Source organism: Charadrius vociferus, unplaced genomic scaffold (assembly GCF_000708025.1).
Source record: "Charadrius vociferus isolate BGI_N301 unplaced genomic scaffold, ASM70802v2 scaffold455, whole genome shotgun sequence".
In the NCBI taxonomy this organism is placed as follows: domain Eukaryota; kingdom Metazoa; phylum Chordata; class Aves; order Charadriiformes; family Charadriidae; genus Charadrius; species Charadrius vociferus.
Window position 1 is genome coordinate 567,209 of NW_009648550.1, and position 21,051 is coordinate 588,259.

At 39.3% G+C, this 21,051-nt stretch overlaps 1 protein-coding gene across 1 annotated transcript in view; it reads right to left on the reverse strand.

The window, feature by feature from the left end:
- The window catches only part of RALGAPA2 (Ral GTPase activating protein, alpha subunit 2 (catalytic)), a 144,126-nt gene that overhangs the window by 40,795 nt on the left and 82,280 nt on the right, over window positions 1-21,051 (reverse strand). Inside the window, exons 36-38 of the mRNA XM_009886048.1 lie at window positions 20,742-20,897; window positions 13,104-13,262; window positions 7,695-7,822 (exon numbers count right to left, since the gene is read on the reverse strand). Of these exons, the coding sequence (XP_009884350.1) occupies window positions 7,695-7,822; window positions 13,104-13,262; window positions 20,742-20,897 (443 nt within the window). The remainder of the gene's footprint in view (window positions 1-7,694; window positions 7,823-13,103; window positions 13,263-20,741; window positions 20,898-21,051) is intronic.

The window sequence follows — 21,051 nt, forward strand, 5'->3', positions numbered from 1 at the left end:
ATAAAACCCCCAGTTTCCTACAAAGTTATTCTTGAACAAATAAATTATTATTGATGAAAAAATGGAAGAAAGAAACCAAGTGTTTCATTCAAAGCAGCAGCTCCTCCATGGCAGAGGAGAGTTAGGATTCAAATTCCCAACTCCCAATCCTGATCTGCTGCTTATACTTTATGTATTATACTATTTCCAGCAAGATAGTGACTTTCCAGTCTTTGGAAGCCTGTATATTTTAGGAAACTTGTTTTCAGTTAGTGCACATGTACATCATTTAACAAATCCAAAGTTGAATTTGGGGTTCTCCCCCCCTCCAACCCCTCTAGTGAATATCACGCCGTGAATTCACTTTTCTTTTTAAAAAAAACATTACATTCATGATGCCACTTAACAACAGGTTCATTTTTGGAACTACCCATTAAATCCCTTTGCAAATAAAAGCCTTGAAAACTGCTGGGGTTTATTTACTCTTACTGAAGAGTACAGTTCCTGCACAGAGATCATCATCACGAGGGGCACCAGTTAGCGCCGTTTAAAACTGCTACAGAATTAGCTTGGGACTTTCTCAACACCACTCGGTGATCTTTACAGCTTCCAGCCGTGGAGAAGAATAATGATGCCCCGTGCTATAGCAGAAAAATAAATTGTATTGTTAACATACCAACTTCACTGCTGCCCCCCTTGCATTCTGTAAAATGGTGAAGCTCTTGAGCAGTTCACAGCAACGCACATACAAGATGTGTGTGCAACAAGGGACTACATGAACAGGGACAGGCATGTACAGATGCGTGCACAAAAATATAGAAATTTAAACCATTGTGTCTGTACATCATTCAGCAGCATGTGAAGTTTAAGTCCCCAGAAGCATTATATACTCTTTATATATTCACAAGTGGGATGCAGTAGATTTCTCTGCAAGTCTATGAAGAGCACTATGAATAAGAGCTGAAGAGCCGCCTCCACAATCCCATGTAATGCCACCTAAAAGCTTTGCCTCGCATGACTTATTACAGGCTGGAGCAGATTAGAGGCATCGATCGCTGCCTGGAGAAGGTTCTCGCTGCGAGGAGGGAAGGCAGCCGCAGAGACAGACAGCCCGGCCATCGATCCGCTCCAGCGGGGAGCTGCGCTGCAGAATGAAGGTCAGTGCTGCTTTACACCACCCCGTACAGCCACCGCCGCGTTCATCAGCATCCCTCAGAGACTGCTGCGACAGGACCAAATACTTCTCTCTGAAACTCAAACCCTCGCGTGAGGGCTGGTTACAGCGACCACCAGAAAAGCGAAGGACGGCAAGTTAAACCTGCTGCTCTCCGCAGACAAAGCGGCAGAGGACTGACTACAGACAGACACTCCTGCGAGCCAGAACCGATCACTTGTGCAGAAAACTGTCAGATGCCATGTCATATAAATTGTCACAGCTCCTGTGACACATGCTTTAGAATTTCATAGTAATTTCTAACAGCATCTATATAGCTTGAGGGCGTAACTTCTTTGGATGAAATAAAGGGAACAAATTGCAAACCCTTCTCTAAATAGAGTAACAGGCTTTCTATTTTATTTTCACAGTACGATCAAACACCCCTTTATAACCAAACCAGAGTTTTAAATGCAAGCTCAAAGCAGCACATTTTGAAAGGTATACAAAATGTGTTTTCAGGCATCTAACATTACGTGCACCTACAAAATGTATGACAGCCATTCACGCAATTAAGCCCATCATAGCAAATATCTTTCTTTTGTAGTCTCTGATAATGCAGGTAAGCAGATAAGTCGCTCTACATTAAGTTAATCAGAAATTGGCTTAAACCAACAAAACAAATTCATTCAGAATTCAAAGTTGATGTTCTTTGCTTAATCTTTGTGATTACAGACATGACATACTACTATATAGTAGATATGTTAATATCTGGATGCAAAATAATGAATTAAAGTCATGGCTATCTTTTTTTTTTTGTTAGGCATTTAGACAGTCGTTTGATTTTATCCTAAAGAACTACTTGTTTGGTATAGTTAAGTAGGCATACCGTATTCATTACAGTGGATAAAACTTTAAGAGTTATTCATGTATCAAATTACTTCTCCAAAGTAAGGGCTGTGTTTTCTCCTGGCCCATAAACAGGATTACAAACCGTAAGCAGGGAAATGGTGACATCCAGTGCTCAGAGATTATGGAAAGCATATGCAACCCCATCGTGCTCTTTTTTGTTTGTTCCAATGCACAGATCCTGCAAATTACTGTAAACACCCATGATAAACCTAAGAAGAATGTAAAACTCTTTTACCTTCAGGTTTTCTCTTTGCATGAACAACAAATAACGCAAACAACCTTGGAAACAATACTGCAGCCTGCCACTGTGGTAATTTTTTTCTTCTTACCAGACTAAGACTATTTAGATCAGCCCTTATATAATTCCGTTTATATTAACGAAATAAGGCAGAAGCAGCACAGCTTATAGAGATTTTTTAGGATTACAATTCCAAGAATGTTTGCACAGCTAACTGAAATGGACAATTTTGATGGCAAAAATAGTGGCTGAGAGCCATGAGTCTGCATGCCCACCCCATCAGTTATTTCTTCTTCTCCTGTAGAGCAACGCAGCACTGTACTCTAATCATGATGCTACGGAAGATTATGAAAAATAGGCAGGAATCAAAAGGCAGAATAAGAACAACCCCCCTTTTCTTTTTTCCTGTAAGACCAAACCAATTTATCCTAAAAGTGAGATTGCTTAAAAAGGTAATTTTATAGTAACTATGTTAATTTGCAATAAACCCCAACAGGAACTAACTCCCTATTTACTCATACATGTAAGTTTAAAGTGCTAGGAAAATAATTCAAAGACTACAAGAAATCAATGAAGAACGTAGGAAAGAAGCCAACTGGTGCTTGCACATAAGGATATTTTCTACCCTCCAGTAGGTTGCTTACAAAAAGCTGTTAAAATCTGGGGTAACTTTTCAGACTTGTCAGAATCTCTCCTAATTTTCTTCAAAATCAAATAATTTCTCAATTAAAAAGAAGTTTTTTCAGTAGAAGAGGGGAAACACAGACACAAGCATTTACATCCAAGTACCTGGGGCCACTTCACAAACTTCACAGATCATAACCGCAATTCACCAAAGTTTCCTATTCATCACTGTGGCCATTTTTCAAACTCCAAGAAGCTTTTCTTTCCAGTTGAGGAGCAGGTGAAAAGGCTCAAAAAGCATTGCTCCACCTTTTCTAAAACAAACAAGGTTTGTTATTATCTTTCAGCCAATGCAATTTAAAGAAAGGCTGTCTTAATTGTGAAGATAATTTTGCAGTACTTTTTTTTTTAAAAAAAAAAAAAAAAAAGAACTTTATAAAAGATATAAGAATCCAGGATGTTTACCTCTATTGTTATTATGAAACATGTGACATGGGAAAGAATAAGAATCCTGGTTATGAAATTTCATAAGTAAACCCTGAGACCAACTTACAAGTCTCTGAACAAGAACAATTTAATTCAATGACCAAGGAAATTACTCCATTTTGAAAGATAATCTGGATTCTGAGTAGTCAAAACTGCATTTCCCTATGTATTCAATGGGGAGCTTTGTGCTCAGACATCACTATCCCCAAATCCCAAAGTCTTTTTGGAGACCGACATTAAATTATGGACCAACCAAAGCGCCTGACACCTGCAGACTTAGTTACATTTTCATAATTTGAGGTTTACTAGCACCTGAGCCTAAAAACTGTCAGCTTAAACTGCAGCTGTAAACCAGACCCATAATAAAGACTTAAATACAGACCCTGTTTCCCCCCCCCCCAGTATTAATCTTTACAAACGAGACCAGCTCCCAAAGATGTGCACTATTGCAGCTTCAGAATGTATAAATCTTCAAAAATCCTTTTCAACATACAACTGATTTAATATAAGCTGGAAGAGAGCACAAAAATGCAGTTTTATTTCAGCACCCTTACCATTTTTCGAAACAGTCAACATTACTGGAACCGGAATAGGTCCTTGCTTAGGGGGTCCTGCCCAATCCAACTACAGTTACCAAAGCACCAAATTACAGATGCACTGTTTTTCATCCCTGCTCTTACGTCCTAAGGCATCCTGCTTATATAGTCACATTACTCTTAAATAATGACAATTAGCAATCTCTGCTTTAACTGGGTTTAATTAAGAGGAACTTCAGTTTTGATAAATAATTATTCGTCTGTGAGATTAGTTGTTCCTTCCTTTCCCCAGCTCATAAAAAGGTGGCTTTAATGCTCTCACAAACTTGCATAAATATGTAATTTTTATACAACAATTTTAGTAAGTTCAAATATTATTATTCCTTGCTCTTACATAATTTAAGCTACCTTATTGTTTACTATTTCCGTAAAACACACAGGCATATTTGAAATAAACATTATTGCCTGAAAAAGCAGACTGGTGAGGCTGCTGAAACACATTACCTTGCACTCAACAGTTACTTAAGGATGGCGAGAGCATCAATTAGTACAGTCTGCAGCCGCTCAGTCTCGATGCTTCATTGCACCAAGAATGAATGCACTCCTGAAAAAATGGTTATTTTGAACATATACTAATGTATAATCATCCATGACCATGTAAACATTGCAGCAGCTACAGAGACAACCAAGCTTTAAGCATTCAAAAGACAACTGAGCTATGCATTAACTACGCTGATTTTGCTGCTGTGTAATGCCATCGCATGGCATTTGTTGTATACAAAGAACTTGTAGCCAGAATGGCTTTAAACTAAAGTTTAAATATAGTTAAGTATTTCTTAATGAATAGTTCTCTTGCCCTAATGAATTCCTTAAAAAAGAAATAGTTACATAAACATAAAAAGTAGATTTAAAAAAAAAAATCTGATGTGGTCTGCCATAGTTACCTTCCTCATTTTCAAAGAGATTTCCAACAGAAAAATGTATTTAGGTACGACAGTGGAATTTGTGTCATCATGACCAAGCGATTACAGCGCACAGCAAGATTCTCCGTGGCTCTGCGGTCCTGGTCCCCATGGAAACCGGACTCGGATATTGTCCTCCACTCGCTGGAGCACCGAGACTTGGGAGCCTTTTGTGCCTGATGAGATTTCTTCCACAACCTTCCAGCAACAGACCCTATGCTTCCTCCTGACTCTTTCCTAATTGAGATGCAAATTAATCTCTGTGGCTGATTACACTTCCCTTAAAGCCCCTGACAAGTGCAGCTGTAACCAGAGTTTACAGACTTTCCAACAAGTGACTTCAGCTGTCACTCCTGGCAAGATGCTGCCCCAGCTCCCCGGCACACGACCCCGCGCAGGCAGCGCTTCCCGCGGGCATCACGACCAGCTCATTCCCCTCACACCTTCCAAGGCAGGAGTGAGGATCCGGCCTCTGCTCCGCTTGGAGCAGGGTCCCAGCAGGTATTTCACACCCTGCCGCTGCTCCAACATAAGGCACCGAGTCCGTGGTGCTTATCACCATCGAACCATTTACACCAGAAGCGCTCAATCAATTTCTAACCACACTTGAATTGAGAAAATTTTTAGCTACTAACCCTTATTATGAATGCTGACTTTTAACATGAGCCGTGTGACAAACAGAGGAGAACTGGCAGACCACTCCTCAGCTCTGCCTTACACAAGCTTTTCTGCACTCAAACTGCAGTTACGTCTGAGGTGCTGCCAAACATCACCCAATATTCTTCCAGGATTATTGCTCTTTATTTTTCCCCTTCTATTTATACTTTTTGAGTTATTTCACCTTTGAGTTATTTTCATCTCCAGTCTGACAAACTTACTAAACTCTTTCATTTACTGTTCAAATTGCTGGGCCTGCTTTCCTCCTGTCCTCCTCGTAGCAGTTAGCAAAGCGAACACCAGAGCAAAGTGTACTGCGCCCTTCGGGAGCGACAAAGCAGTGGGACAGGTTCAAACACCACCTTCACACAGCTATATGTTTACATTCCAATTTCTGGTTCATTAAGAATTTTAGTATATCTAAAAATGTTTTATTATCTAAAGTAAAAGTCACAGATCACTTTCTCTCCCACTCCAGTGTCATCCTGATGGGATCTTCCCACCACATTATCTTTGTCCAGTTTCAGAAGTTTCTCAATCTACTTTCATTTATCAAACAGACAAGCGGCAGTTGATTCACTACAGATATCGTTGGTGCAAAAGCAGGCACAAAAAAAAGGAAGAAAAGAACCCGGGGACAGATGCTGTTTCAGCTAGACCTCAAACATATGCTGAGAAGTGGCATGTGCTATCATATTTGTGCTGCTCGTGTTTCCCTGGGGACAAGGAGAGACCCAGAGAGAGACTCTGTCGGAAAGCAGGAGCACAGCAGGCGGGTGAGAGCTGCTCGCTCACAAAATGTTAAAAGCCAAAAGATGAGCAGGATCAGGAATCAGAGGACTCCGGCCGGGAGCGAGGTGCTGGGATAGCAATAAGAGGCATCAGGACCTCTTCACTCTTGTAACTGCTGTTACTTATGTTAATCTTACTACACTGCTATTTTATTATTATACATTGACTACAGAAGCAGATGGATTAAGCTAAATTCTGCACAGAAGAATTTTAGCAATTAGCTAGATTTCTCTCATCAAACAAAAGTGGAAAACCTGGCAAGTTTTGAATCATCTGTTAGGTACTGCCACAGTTTTGCAGCTGATGTATTGCATTCAGCTGCTTATGCAACAACCACCAACTGTCTTTGTTTTAAAATGAGTACATGACGAAGTTAATAAAATACAAATTTATTTAACCACAATGTTTAATTTCTGACAACTTTTGCAAAGTATACTGGATAAAACTAAGCCTTTTTAAAAAAAAACAATATTTTGAGGATATTTTGTGTTTTAAAAATGTGTGTCTCAAATTAATTAATCAATGTTCTTTCAAAGATCAAAGCATTTAATTTACAAACTCTTTCTCAAAATCATATGGTTAGAAAAATACTCAAATCAAAAGCTCCTCAAAGAAAACAAAATGCAGTGAGGGTTGGTCTTGAGGTATGTGACATGATTAACAAATCAAGCTATAAAATGTTTCTACCATAATTACAGCATTATGAGAAAATCCTAGAATAAGTGAAAACCAGTAATAACACTGGTGGTCTGTATAAAAATAAAAGTCTATGCTACAATTTCTGTAACAGAGAAGCATACCATCTAGTTATCTTCCAGCAATTGTTAGAAAATATGTTCTGAAAATGCCTAAATACAGACGTCGCCGGAATGAAACTGGAATTAGGGAACTGAAACATCCGTATCTAGGGCCAAATCCCATCTGTCTTATTAATGGAATTAGTCCAAGTACAGCAAATCGGACTACTCCTTTGAATAAGATAAGAATATGACTGAGCTCTGCGTATAAGCCTAATACACACTGTAGGTAACTTCTGTTAGTGTGAAAGAAAATTAAGTATTATCGTTACTTACAGTTCAAAGCATCAGTGTTAAGTCCAAGTCCACCACCAGCAAGCTTGTCTGAAGCTGCTGGTGAGAACACTCTTGTGATGTTATGATCTTATTTTCCAAACACCGGATGGCAACTGGGTGTGAACGACTGAAAACGTTGAGCTTGATGCGGAGAAAGCTTTGACCTTTTCCAGTAAAACCACATGGCAAGGATTTTCACTAAAGCTTACCTCTCCACAGAAGAACATTCAGAAGTCAGAACCCTACCAAGGGGAGCCTTGCCCCAGCGGGAGGAAAGGATACAAGCTCTGGTAGAGCGGGATGAGTGACTTGACGGCTCTGCTGGCATTGATGCACGTGGCACATATGAGGCTCGGCAGCAGCTTTGCAGTCACGATTGCGCCATCGAAGAGAGGACCGAAAAATGGCACCTGTGGACCCCAAAATAAAAACAACGCATGTGAAGCTGAGCCAACAGAGGCCGGGAGGTTAGTGTAGAGCACGGGAGCAACTTCCAAAAATCACAAGCAGAAACGATGTGCCCAGCTCCCAGGGGATTTTCACAACAAGGCATCTGCTGCTTGAGAAAGGTGTGAGGGAGGCAAGAGGAGGCAAGTTCCACAGTGCCCCACTCTAGACAGTGAAGTTATTCGGTTACATTACAAGCGTTAGCTTTTTGTGGGTCTCCTCTCTAGATCACGGGCACAAAGAGACTCCTCCAAGTACAGCAGAAGAACACAAACCAACCAGCTCCACGGGCTGTAGCCACAGGGCAACAGCCAGCCAGGTCAGCACAGTCAGTGGGGTGGTACCTTTGCTAGCATAACATACTGTATCTTGCATTATATTATTGACGTTTGGAATAATAAGCATCAGACCCACTACAGAAGACCACTACATTATTTTGCCATAAAATGGTATGACCACATTGTTTTCCACACCGAAACCTCCAATGTGATATTAATCCCCTAATTTTTTATTTTAAAGTTTTTAACTCCATCAGTATATATTTTACATATATACACCCATTTCACAGAATATTCAACTGGGCAAACATTAGCTTATTATGCATATGAACAAAATTTGTCTACAAATTTGAAATCGATATTCCATTTTGAATAGATAATAAGAGCTGTTTTCTGTCTTGCATCCCCAACAGGAGACCCTGATTTACTGGCTGAATCTGACAACTGCAGGAGTTTTTGCAAAGAAATATTTGTTTCAGATAATCCTCTATAAACTCCTTCCATAGACTTCACGAAAGGAAAGAAAAATAAATGGAGCTGATCCAAAATAACAAGGTCTGTGGAAAGCAGAGGAGATGGCAGAAAACTACCACCTCTCAGAGGCAGTTCCCAGTAAAGACGGCTGGGACAGGCACAAACAAGGTCTATCCCAGCACAGCACGGCAAGCTGTTAAAACACCGTTCCTTCAGGGCTACCTCCAGAGGAAACCACCATATAATGTCATTGGTGACATATGGCTCTTCAGATAAAGGCTATACTAAGTAGATACTTTATAAAAGTGAAACATGTCCAGAATTGCATGCAAATAACAGACTTTGCCATGTCAAACCCAGAAAATTTTAATCATAATAGAATCATCTAGGTTGGAAGGGACCTTCAAGATGATCGAGTCCAACCATTAACCTAACGCTTAAATATATAATAAATTTTAGTATTTACAAGTAGTCAAACTTATTTCCCTTTCAGAAACTCAAAATGAAAAAAAAAACCAAAACCCTGAACAAAAACGCAAAAGCCCCAACCAAAACCCTAAACAGAAGCTAGCAGCAATTATCAATATTTAAGCTATGGATTTTTTCCATCTGTACAGAGGCTTATCACATAAATAAATACCCTCTATTATTCTTCTGCAACTGCTTGTGGGTGACTGTGACAGTCATTCAATAAATGGACAAAGGGAATAATATAAATCCCCTGCATCTAGGGAATTCCTCTAATTAGAAGTGGCAATGAATTACAGAAGAAATTTGGTTTTAATATAACATCTGCAAATGACAGCTGTCTTTTCACACAGTTATTTTGTCATTCCTTTACTTAAAATAATTACCCACCCCCCAAAAAATAGATTAGTGTAAAATGTTTCCATAGTGGTTTTGGCCTCTTTTTTTTTTTTTATGCTAGCATTACTATCTAGGCAGTTGGAAAGAAAGGTGACAGGAAAAAAAACTATGCCACCAACGTGATGATGTTCTAGAGCATTAAGTTTTTCCTATTTAAGCAATAACATTTCTAAGTGAAATTTTTAACACATACTCTGTTTACAAGTATCAACAAAAGGAGGAAAAAAAAATGTAAAACTGTGTTTTCATGTAAGTGCAAATAAGGAGGTTAAGTATGTGCTAGTATTAAAATTATACAAACACACAAATACTAGATATTTAAAGTCAGATTAGCACTTACATATGCTACTGTACAGGGAAATTCATTGTCGGGCTTTTTGACAAGCCATTTTTGCTTACACGACTTACAGAATTTATATACTTAAAGTTTAGACAAGGTGTGTATATTTTGTACACCTTATGTATGTGTGCATATAAATACATACACATATACACATATGCTCATATTAAAAAAAAAAATATCTTTGTGGGCACTCTCTAGCAGATTTATCAAAAATAGCTCCAATCTGTCTGACATTAAAAAAAAAGTTTACTAATTGTTTTCTCTGAAAGTTTAATAGTCAATCTCCAACAAATCATACTTTACTCTAGAGCTGCTTTTAAACAGAAAAGTAGGCTAATTCAAGCTGAACCCTAAGACCTGAGAGCTTTCCTCAGCATCCCTGAACTCCGTCCCCACAGCGCAGAGGTAAGAGTGCAGTGGGTGCTCTTCAGAGTGCTTTTCGTGACATTTGGAAAAATGTGTTTTTCAAGCATGCTTCAAATAATCAAACAGATTATTTCAAAAACTGCATCCTAGGCACGTGTTTTATCAAAAAGCACACATTTCTCGCGCCCCAAAGTTGGCATACACTGGCAGACAGAAAAAAAAAATAGCGCAAAGCATGGAAGTGACTTTGTATGAGAGCGACTAATTTTACATTACCAAAGAAAAACAAGCATAACCCACATGAAACCAGAACCAAGACCAGTATTTCCCCAGATTGGTTCGCGGCTTTTCAATGTGCGGGGCTAACCCTCCGGAAACCTGCAAATGCACCGCTGCCCTGCCTTACAGCAGCAGCGGAGCCAGGAGCCCTTGCCGCTCCCCGGCGGGCTTGGGGTCCACAAGAGCCCTCTGCCATGCGAGAACACAACCGGACCATCCGCCCGCATGGACACAAAGCTCAGAATTATTAATTCCCGAGCAGATCTACCGGCCATGACGAGGGTCATTAAAGTCAATGGAACTCGCATATCGTCAGCTTCCATCTGTACAGGGGGCTCTGCCTTAACGAGGAGTTTGAGGGGAGAGACCAACTGAATACATAAGGGACACGCTCCCTGCTCAGTACTTTTCTGTAAGTTGGCATTAAATACCCATTTGAGGAAAACAGTGTTTTGAATGGTTACAAAAAAAATATATTATGCTGTGACAGGAATCAAATGAAAAAAAAAAAAAAGAGTAAAGGGAAATATCCCCTTCCTTGAGTACTCCAAACGTCAATGCAAGTTATCCATGAAAGAAAAATTAATATTCAGCCCATTGCAAACACCTGCTTCATTACAATTTCCAAGAAAAAAATAATTATTTCTGTTGCACGCAGTACAAGTAGGCAAGGTTAAATAAACCTTTTGAGCACAAAGACTTCCCCTCTATAGCAAGCAGCACTAGTTAAAAGAGTGGGGAATGGGTAAATTATTGTACCAAATGGCTGAGAATTAATCTCTGATGACTAGCTGCAATCTAACGAGGCATCTGTGTCCCAGGGAACCCGCAGTATGTCCCTGGCGGTATGTGCAGTGTGTAGAGTCTGCCTGGCATTCTTTGTCCTCTTTTGCAGGCAGCTTTTCGTCTCATTGTTCAGAATATCCTCATGCATCTGTGACGCGTGGAATGCATTCACACTAACAGACTTACTATTGTCTTCTCTCAGAAGCTTTGTCGAGCAAAGACTGCATCACGGTTCCTGATAATTATATTGCTTAATTAATCAAGACAAAAAAAATTTGCAAATCATTGCCCGGTTGCCAAGCAGGGAGATAAAAAATGAAAACAATACAAGCTGAAGCAATATAACAAAAGTAACAGCTATCTGATCAGAAATTCTTATATAATGAAGCTATTAATGCTAAATCGGTTAATGTTAACATTGCTCCAGGTGTCTCTACTTAGATGCAAACAAAAAGGCTAACATTATGTATATAAAAGGCCAAATGTTGCCATGGATTCTGTAACCTGATAGAGAGGACAGCCTTTTCATTTGATTAGGGAATGCAATTTAAATACCAGGGACTGAAGCCAAACAACAGACATTTCTCTCTGCAAGCCTCTTTCATTCACCCTGGGGTCAGTAGCTGGTGAACAAAAGGTCAGCCACACTTGCCCTGGAAATGTCTGGATTAATTTTATTACATTGTAATGGTTTGTACTTTAAATGTAGGGATAACACTAAATTTCCAGTTAGCTATTATTCTTTCTGCCCGTTGGGTATTTTTGACTAATATGTAAGATGACATAGCTTTTCTCAATTGGTTCTTAGAATTTCCAAGCACGTTTGTAAGGCTAAATTCCAATTTTCCTGATGGAACATTAAAAGCTAAAATTCCCGAGAAGTAAATTACGGACCTCAAAACCAAGTGTAGGAAAACACCCCGCTACTTCAATTCATAAATATTTTCAGGTTTGAAATGTCTACTGGCAAACTGCTGGTTGTTAATACGTAATAGCTCTGTCATTCACAACTGGAAAAATATTGTATACAGCGGGTAAATATGTCATCTAATATATGCATTCTTCCACAGCTGGTTATTCTCTTGGACAAATATTGTCCCTCATATAAGGGAAACGGTATTTATTACACCGATTTCTTTCACGAATTACATTTTATATAATTTTTGCATCCAAAGTGTACCAAACAAGCATTTATTTAAGTAGCTTTTTTTATACATCTACACATGTGTACATACACGCACCCCTCTCTGACATTTTCCAAATGAAAAAATCCATTCTTTCAAAAAAAATGTCTAAAACATGGTCGCATAACAACGATTTCAACAGAAAAAAATAAACCTCAAATGCTTTGTTTGATGTAAGGATATCCAATGCCTACACCCAATGCCTGTTGAGTCAGATTATGATGAGGGTCTCAAAAACATGCAAGGTTATGCACGGTACCATATGTACAACAGTAACCAAGCCGTATGGGGTGAATTAATAGCAACTGAGGAACTTAGATCTTTATTATTTCACTTTTATCGTGTCACATCGGAAATTCACAATGATTTTAAACATTTTCTTTGTACAATAACTCCCATGGGTTGAGAATCTAAATATTTCGTTAAGCGCTAAGCATGAATATAAAATGAATTAGTAGCCATTTCGATCTCTAGTAGTAATTCTAGTTTAAAAGCAAAAGGTCCTTGCTCAGCATACTTTTAAACTGAGATGGAGAGGGTATGTTTTGTATTTGCTGGGAAAAAAAACAAAGCCAAACTCTAAACCACCAAGCTTTATTTAAGCAACAAAACAGTTGTTCACTTGCATAATACATACGATAGAGCCAATAAAGCAGTCAAAACATACCTCCGGTTTCTTCATGATCTCTATGAAAAACATGTGATTCTTCATTGGATAAATAACAATTAAAACATCTCCGAAATCTGTCGGTATAATGCCCCTGCGGTAGTTCCTGGTGTGTTCAGACCAGACGATGTGAACCTCATCATTTCCCAAGTGACGAAGCTGCAACAGCAAATTGGCTCTTTATTAATCAGAGTGATAACAACAGTTTATGAGGGGTCATGGCTTACAAATTGAATTACAATGCTCAATAGTAGAAATATTTCATTACAGAAAAAGTTAAAATACTGTTTTTCTCCAGTTGCTCATGAAAAGATCAGCTAAATAATTTGCTTCATTCAGAACGCATTGTTGTCTGATGGCTTAATTAAGTAATTATCAAACTAGCCATTAGCACAATATGTAAATGTACATTACCTACAATAATTTAAGATGGAAATCTGAATTACTAGAACAAAACATTAACCAACAGAACATCATATTCCAGCTAAAATAATGTAGCCGTCACAGAAATATGAAATGCCTTGACTCAGGATGTCAAGAAACTTTCCATCATGAACCACTATTACCGAATTTATTATATTACAAATATCTCCTGGCTGACTGTCTGGAGAGGACTTTTGTTTGAAAACGTACGCAGAATATCTTGGGCAATGTGAATTAGAGAAGAACGGGAAATACTGTGAGAGTTACTTTCTTATTTGGAGCAGAGGTGTGTAAAATATGGATAAAATTTAAACATGACATACACAAAATGCATCTGAAAGCCTGTGTGTTTGCTTTGTTATGGGAGGAACTGGAGGTGATCTAACAGATGGCAAAAAGTATTTGGCAATCACATACAAGCTACGCACAATAGTTTCAACTGTAAGCTTTAAAGTTAAAATTTAATCCACATGCAGAATGCCAGCCCAAAGCATAAAGAGAATTTAAGTCCCACTTGAAGCTTAAAAGACCACCCCCCCAATTTGGTGCTAGCCCCTGGAACAATGGGCACAATAGACCTAACAAAGAAGCCAAAACGTAGCGCTGCCTTCTTCACTGTCTCTGTGCGCGGCTGGGGCGGGGAGGGGGGGGAAGGAAAGAAAAAGGTAGTGATTTTCATGGGTACATAACAACTAAGTAATCTCCACACGCCTTGCATCAGCCTACATTGTATCACTGCATTTTCCTTCTTCAGAATCAGGTAGCACCTTTAAAAGTAAAGGATTTCACCCCTACAGGATTCAGTGGCAAACTGTACCCTAGTTCTAAGAGGAAACATGCAAAAACATGCTACAGTACAAGAATAAAACAGTTAAAGACTACAAAGTTCGCTTACAGTTTATACTCTAGCAGAATAAAACAAAGTTCATAGAATGATTTCGATTTTCAGGTTGTTTTAAATAAAACACGATAAAGAGTTTTATTTTATTTACACCTATGAATAAAAGACTTGTTTAGTTCTGCTTGAAGAAAATATAAGCAATTTGTATCTTATAAAAACATGGAAACATTAACAATACTATTACTAAAGCTTCTTGCAAAAAATTGCTGTTATCATCCTGAACTCTGTGCATTCTCCGATTGCTCAGTAAAAAATAAAGCGACATACAAGCAAATACTTATGTTGATAATATCACAGTGCAGACTGATAAATACAAAACTAAGTAGTCATTTTCTTTCATACGACAAAATCCTGGTTTCACTTTCTGTGAACAAATGCAGCTAGGTCGCCTTAAAAGTGATTAAAAGCAAGATGTAAAGTTTAGTCTTAAAAAACCCAAAAATCCGTCTAGCTACAAGACTTTGTGCACAACAGGTTATACATACTGAGGATCTAAGTGTTTGGCAAGGCTATTTCGCACACAGCCGAAGCTGAGCTGTAATTTTCTATGAAAGCTGAGCGACGGAAGGACCCAGCTCACACCAGCTGTATTCAGAGCAGCCCAACGGCGAGGTATTTGTAAGCAGTGCCCACAATTTATCACGCTGAACCCAACGCATCCTGATACTAGAGTGAGTTCTGGCACTAGCTTCGCAACACAGAGAAAGCCCACAACGGTGGGATTTAGCAACCTCTGCTTTAAAAAAAAAACAGCAAATAAATATGGAAACAGAATTCTGTGAGGTGATGCAATTGTCCAGTTGCATAGGGCAACTCACAAACTGAACACAGCTCTTCTTTCTACAAAAACAAACCCTGAAGAAAATGCTCTGTACTGCCTCGCCTCCTATTGCTTTTGGAGTGATAAATAGCACGTATCACTACAATAATCAAAACACGTCCAAATACTCCTTAAGAGACCCTTTTTAAATCACAAGGAACTATTCTGATAATAATCAAATTCTTTTCATACTGAAGAATCCCGAAACATTTTGGACCTATATCACATCCGAGAGAACAAAATTCAGTAAACAGGGAGAAATTAGATCAAGCGATGCTTGCTGTGCTTGTTTGAGATAGGAAGTGACGGCTATGAGCTCAAAATCTTGCAAACATCACGTGATAATAAATTACTACCTTTGCTATGATCCTCATCACGTGCTAGTAACTCATTTTAAAGCTTGAGTTACTACCTGTCATTGTTTTGAAGTCATACATCCTTAATCATCGCATTTATAAGGCTTAACGTTACAAATACAAAATTGGTATTAATAAAAAAATATTTGTTCTTGAAAGATCATTTCACTGATACAAAACACGATAATAATCTTATCAGTGACAAGAAGCAAGCTGCTTTTCCTGTATCACTCACTCAAAATATAAGCTGTGGGGTAGACTCAATACCCTGATGGACGTAAGCAAGTTTTGCTTAAAGGTCCAAAGCAACACAGATGATGCGTTTGGAGCAAGAGTCCCGTGCTATGCTCTCCATGCAGCTTAGGGGTGGGGAAAAAAAGAAAAGAATACATTAAAAAAAAAATAATCCCAAAGCAGCCAGGAAATAAGATACATATTAAAAAGCAAAACCAAACAACAGAACAGCTCAACCACAAGCAGTCAGATTTTCTAGGTTTATTGCTGACTTGAATGATCTCCCTACAAACGCTCCGGGAAGGCAGCTCTTGAAACTGCAATTGCTTCTCCTCCCCAAGTGAGCTGACAGCGCATGAATTTTTAGCCTGCACATAAAAGCAGTTTCGCTAACACAAACAAAATATACACATTCTCAGCTGCACACGCTCAGACACAGCTACGCCGAGCCTTCGACGCCTGGAAGCTGGGTCAACGTATAGCTTCTGACGTGCGTCACGCCGTCGTTAATCATATCTGGTCTGCGTTTCCTCAGCCCTAATCTGGGCGTCGGGAGCGCAGCCGGCAGCTCCAGAAGCCGCGCAGGCAGCCCGGGCGCTGGGAGGCTCGCCGAGCGCCCACGCTCCCCTTCGCTTGAGCAAATAGTTTTCAAGGCTCCCCGCTTCGGCTGGGCTGCACGCTGCCTGCCAGGCAACACGCCGCCGCTGACACTGGTCACGGTACACACCTAATGGCCTGACCTCCTTTCCCCGCTAATTGCATTACACAGCCAGCTGGCTCCAGAGAGGAGTCGTCTGTTTGACTGAAGAATTTCTGCTTTTGGGGAGGCATGGCTGCTACTTTTGCTAAGTAACAGTCGGGCCTGACATCCCCATTGTCTGGCTGACAGTGTACCCATCCTAAAATCTAAGTTTTATTTGTAAATTAACCAAGAAACTTCCTGCCAGAACAGTGCTGCCTGGAGACTGATAATGTGTGCCTTTCATTCCCTTTCACTCTTACTGTATCACTGCCAATTTGTTTTTCTGCTGCTCGCCAGCCCTAGGCTATAAAAGCCTTGTAAGACATAAGTGCAATTATAGTCCTGGAGTCAAATGAATTGGACAAATCCAATAGCACAGCTCTGTCCCCACTTTGCAAACCCCTACAGCAGTTAGATTAGCTGCTAAAAATCTAATCTAGCTCTAGCTAACAAATTTCTGCAGCGAAGGAGCAAGAGTTCAGTATGGGGTTGCAACCAGATTTCTGAATTGGAAAAAGTTCTGCTATGACAATGGAGAAGATGGAATAAATCACTTAAAAATTTTACAGCTCATTTTTAAACCGTTAGGTACAATTTAGCTAGAACAAGGCAGGGGACGGTAGGATGCTGTTACTATGATTGATTTTCATTCTTGCCACAAGACAACTGGATAAAAAAAAAAGAAAGTTTAGAACGAATGATGCTGAACCCTACCGCAGCAAAAGCCAGCAGCTGAATTTTGATTATTCCACTAGAGAAATATTTCTTTCAGGGTTAAGACTTATTTGGAGAGGTTTTTTCCTTCCCCCCGCCCTCCCCGAGCAATATAATATGTCAGCATATACCTCAAATAAAGGAATACAAACTGCAAATTACAACTATACTGCACAAAAATAAGGGGCCAAGTTCATCCTCAGTGGAAGTGCACTTATTCTTGTGAATTTATATCAGAAATTAATTTATCCTCTTGTGGTCAGTAAAAATAAAGAGCCATAATAACATATTTAAGTAAAATTACTGCATCTGCTTAATTCCCCAGCCCACAGAATTTATGGCCTGCTGTACTACTTCCTTGACCAGCAGGTGGTAAGACCTTCTGTTCAGCTCCGGAGCTTGCGAGCCAAGCACACTGATTGGTATTGAATTCTTTTTGCCTGTCTGTAGGCAAAATAAGCAGAGAAGAAACCACAGAAGTGACATAGATTTCAGAGATAAGGGGGACCTTAGATCCCAGATAGTAGCCACGCAATCTCTGATGGAAGCGGGGGGAAGGCAAGAGAAAAAGTTGTGGCCCCCATCGCATCCTGATTGGCAACATGATAAAATTTTCTCCTCCCAGTAATACGGTGCTCTAACACCATATATAGTTCTATCACAGCAAACATTAAAATGGAGCAGGTACTGAATGACATCATAATCTGCTGCCTTCTCACACACTGCTACAGAAAAGCAGCATTAACAGACAGAAGTAATAAATAGAAAATAATCTTTTAACCTGGATACACTGCCCCAATAATCTGCGGTGACGGCTTAAGCCCAGCATGCACTAGCTGTTCAGTGAGCAAGTGGATGTATTAAAATAGTTGTGATGATCTTGAAAGTTGCCGCGATCTCGGAAGCAACGTTGCGTTTGATTACAAGTCTGTTAATCAGGCATTGCAGAATTCACAAGAGCAGTATCGACAGGTCAGGGTGGGAAACAAATGCGTTTTCCCCTTGTTTAAGAGCATGTTGCAGGCAGGAACATGTTTCTTTTCAAGCACACACGCCAGTTGTGGTCTGCGCATGCAAAGGCTGTCAGAATCAACATGGGACTTGTGCGGACTGAGGAATTTTGTTGCTCAAGCACCAATGTACTTGCCTTTATGTATTTCAGGATATGGCCTCCACAGCTAAGGTTCACAAGTGAAATTTCAAGAAATTGACACTTTTAGGGTTATAAGAGTTCTTGCAGGAAGTTTAATATTGTCTTTAGAAATGGTTTGGATATACAGTCATGCTCAAAACACTTATTTCAAATGCAGCCTCCTTCATTCATCAGCATTTTCAAAGAATTCGAGAACTATCAGTCTTCCAGAAAGTTTACAGTGCTTCTGAAATGCATCTTGCCTCCACTCTTAGCTGCAGTTTTGTAAAACGTGTTAAGAAGTTTATGCTAATTTGCACAGAAATACATGCTTGCTTACAAAAGAGCTGTGTTAAATTAAACAAAACCGTTCTGTGCAAAAGCATGGAACCATGGAACATTGTATGTTAAAAAAGACCTCTGGAAGTCATCTGGTCCAACCCACTGCTTACAACGGGGCCAGCTCCCGAGGTCCATTAGGTTGCTCAGAGCTTTGTCCTGCTTTACAGGAATACACAGTTTGATCCCTGCAGGGTTCCATTCCTATAGCAGATTTAAGGGTGTTTTTTTAAAGTCTTAAAGCAATTACTTTGCGGTATTTTCTGTGGATAATATGTACTGGAGCTGGCCTTGTTTCCTAGCACTTCAAGATTTGGAGGCTGGCAACTACTAAATGCTTTTGCTTTTTCTTTCTCACAAAGAAGAAATTCTCTTAAAGCAAACATAGGGAAGACAATTAAATAGAATAACCAGACTCTCTCAATGTCTGTGTTAATCCCTAACGTGGGTGGGAATTAGGAGAATTAGTAAAATAGACTGTTTGCAATTAAAACCCATTTTTCCCCTTGTGGTAGCTCTGTCAGACTGTGCTCTCTCCTCTCCCAGATGATGTATTACTCAACAGCTAAACCATATTTCACTGCCTTTGCTACGCTTCCATAAAATCCAGGAGCTATGAGGGAAGATTAGACTAAACCACCGCAGTTTATGTAGGAAAAATAAGACTGGGAAAGACATGGTAGCAGTTCTCAAACATGTATAAGTCTGCTGCAAAATGTTCTGTTCTCCGTGTCCATGTGGAACAGGGTAAGAATAAATGGGCTTAAATTGAAACAAAGTAGATGCTACAAAAATTTTTCTCATGGTACAAAAAGTGGAGCATAGGAATACGTTGCCTAGGGAAACCGTAAAGCATTCATCACTGGAGCTTTTAACTAGCAGCTAGATAAATACTGACCAGGAACAATAAAAATACAGATAGTCCTACCTTGGTAAAGTGATAGAGACTATACAGCCTCTTAATATGTACCACAGCCCTACTTCTCTACCCTGAAGTACTCAGATTACTTTTTTTTTTTCCATAGCCATGCAAATCCACTAATACAAAGATAATGAGTTCATACATAAAGAGAAACATGTAATTTTGTTGACTTCTTTTTTTAATGACAGATATCACAATAAAATAGAAAGGATCTAGCTTCATTATGAAACACTGGGCAGGTTTTTGGGACTGGTAATCAGAAATACCACCTTTTTATCGCGAGGAAAAGCACATGTTATTTTGAAACTAGCTGGACAACAAATACAATCACCCAGTGACATATTTATACATAATTTTCAGAGCACAATAGTATCACATGGTAGACTGGATGGCTGTAGTAGCATTATTAACACACATTAACAGTCTATGTAGGACAAGTTGCCAATCCTAATTAAAAAGGCAAAGATTTGGTATGCACCTAAAATCTTCTTTGACTCTAAGCAGCAGTTGGCAAGCACCATAATCTCAAATCACTCCTTGTTAGGAAAGACAAACAGTTAAGTACCAATACCAACACAATTTTGGGCTGGGTTCTGGCCATCTTTGAAGCAGACTCTGCTTGTCAGAATTGTGAATAACTGGATAATGGCTTTAAATATCAGCTGGCTGCTTTTGGTACTATGCTTGTCGCTTCTCTTTCACTTCTTTTCTGTTACATGCTGGACGATTCATCTGTAAGGTTTTATTACGTCGCATTTGGTTGTTTTGTTCTACCAAACTACAACAGTTTTGGCAGGCAGACAACACACAAATGAAATTATTGCTAATATTATTACTAATGGAGGTATTTGAGGCTACCATGGAAATGTTAATTGTGTTTCAGAATCCAGAATTTAGATGCCATTTAATTCAGATAATCTAGCTGCAGAGCACCATGTGGCACAGCAAAGATGGCCTGCTAGGACCAGTTAGCACAATCTGTTTTCAGTTTAAACTTTAATTTAAGCACTTGAAGACTACAGACAACGTTTTGAAATACACAGCAAATTATTTACCTTTTTGGTCAGTGAATCGTCTGAATCTGATGGCATTCTTGTAGAGACATGAAAAATGATTTCCACGGTAGAAGTAGCATAATAGGGTGCCGTTTGTCCTGTGCTGCCATTGCGCTGCAGGCCGCCCATAAACCCACCGTGTGTTGAAAGATCAACCTGTTTGATTGATTGTTAGAAGAAAGTTTGATTGAAAGTTAGAAGAAATTTGAAAAGACTGATGAATAACCAGTAGTTATTTACATATCAAGACTTCGTGGATTTATTACTCTAGAATTCTGTAGCCCTCCCAGAGAAAGAGAAATCTTTCCCT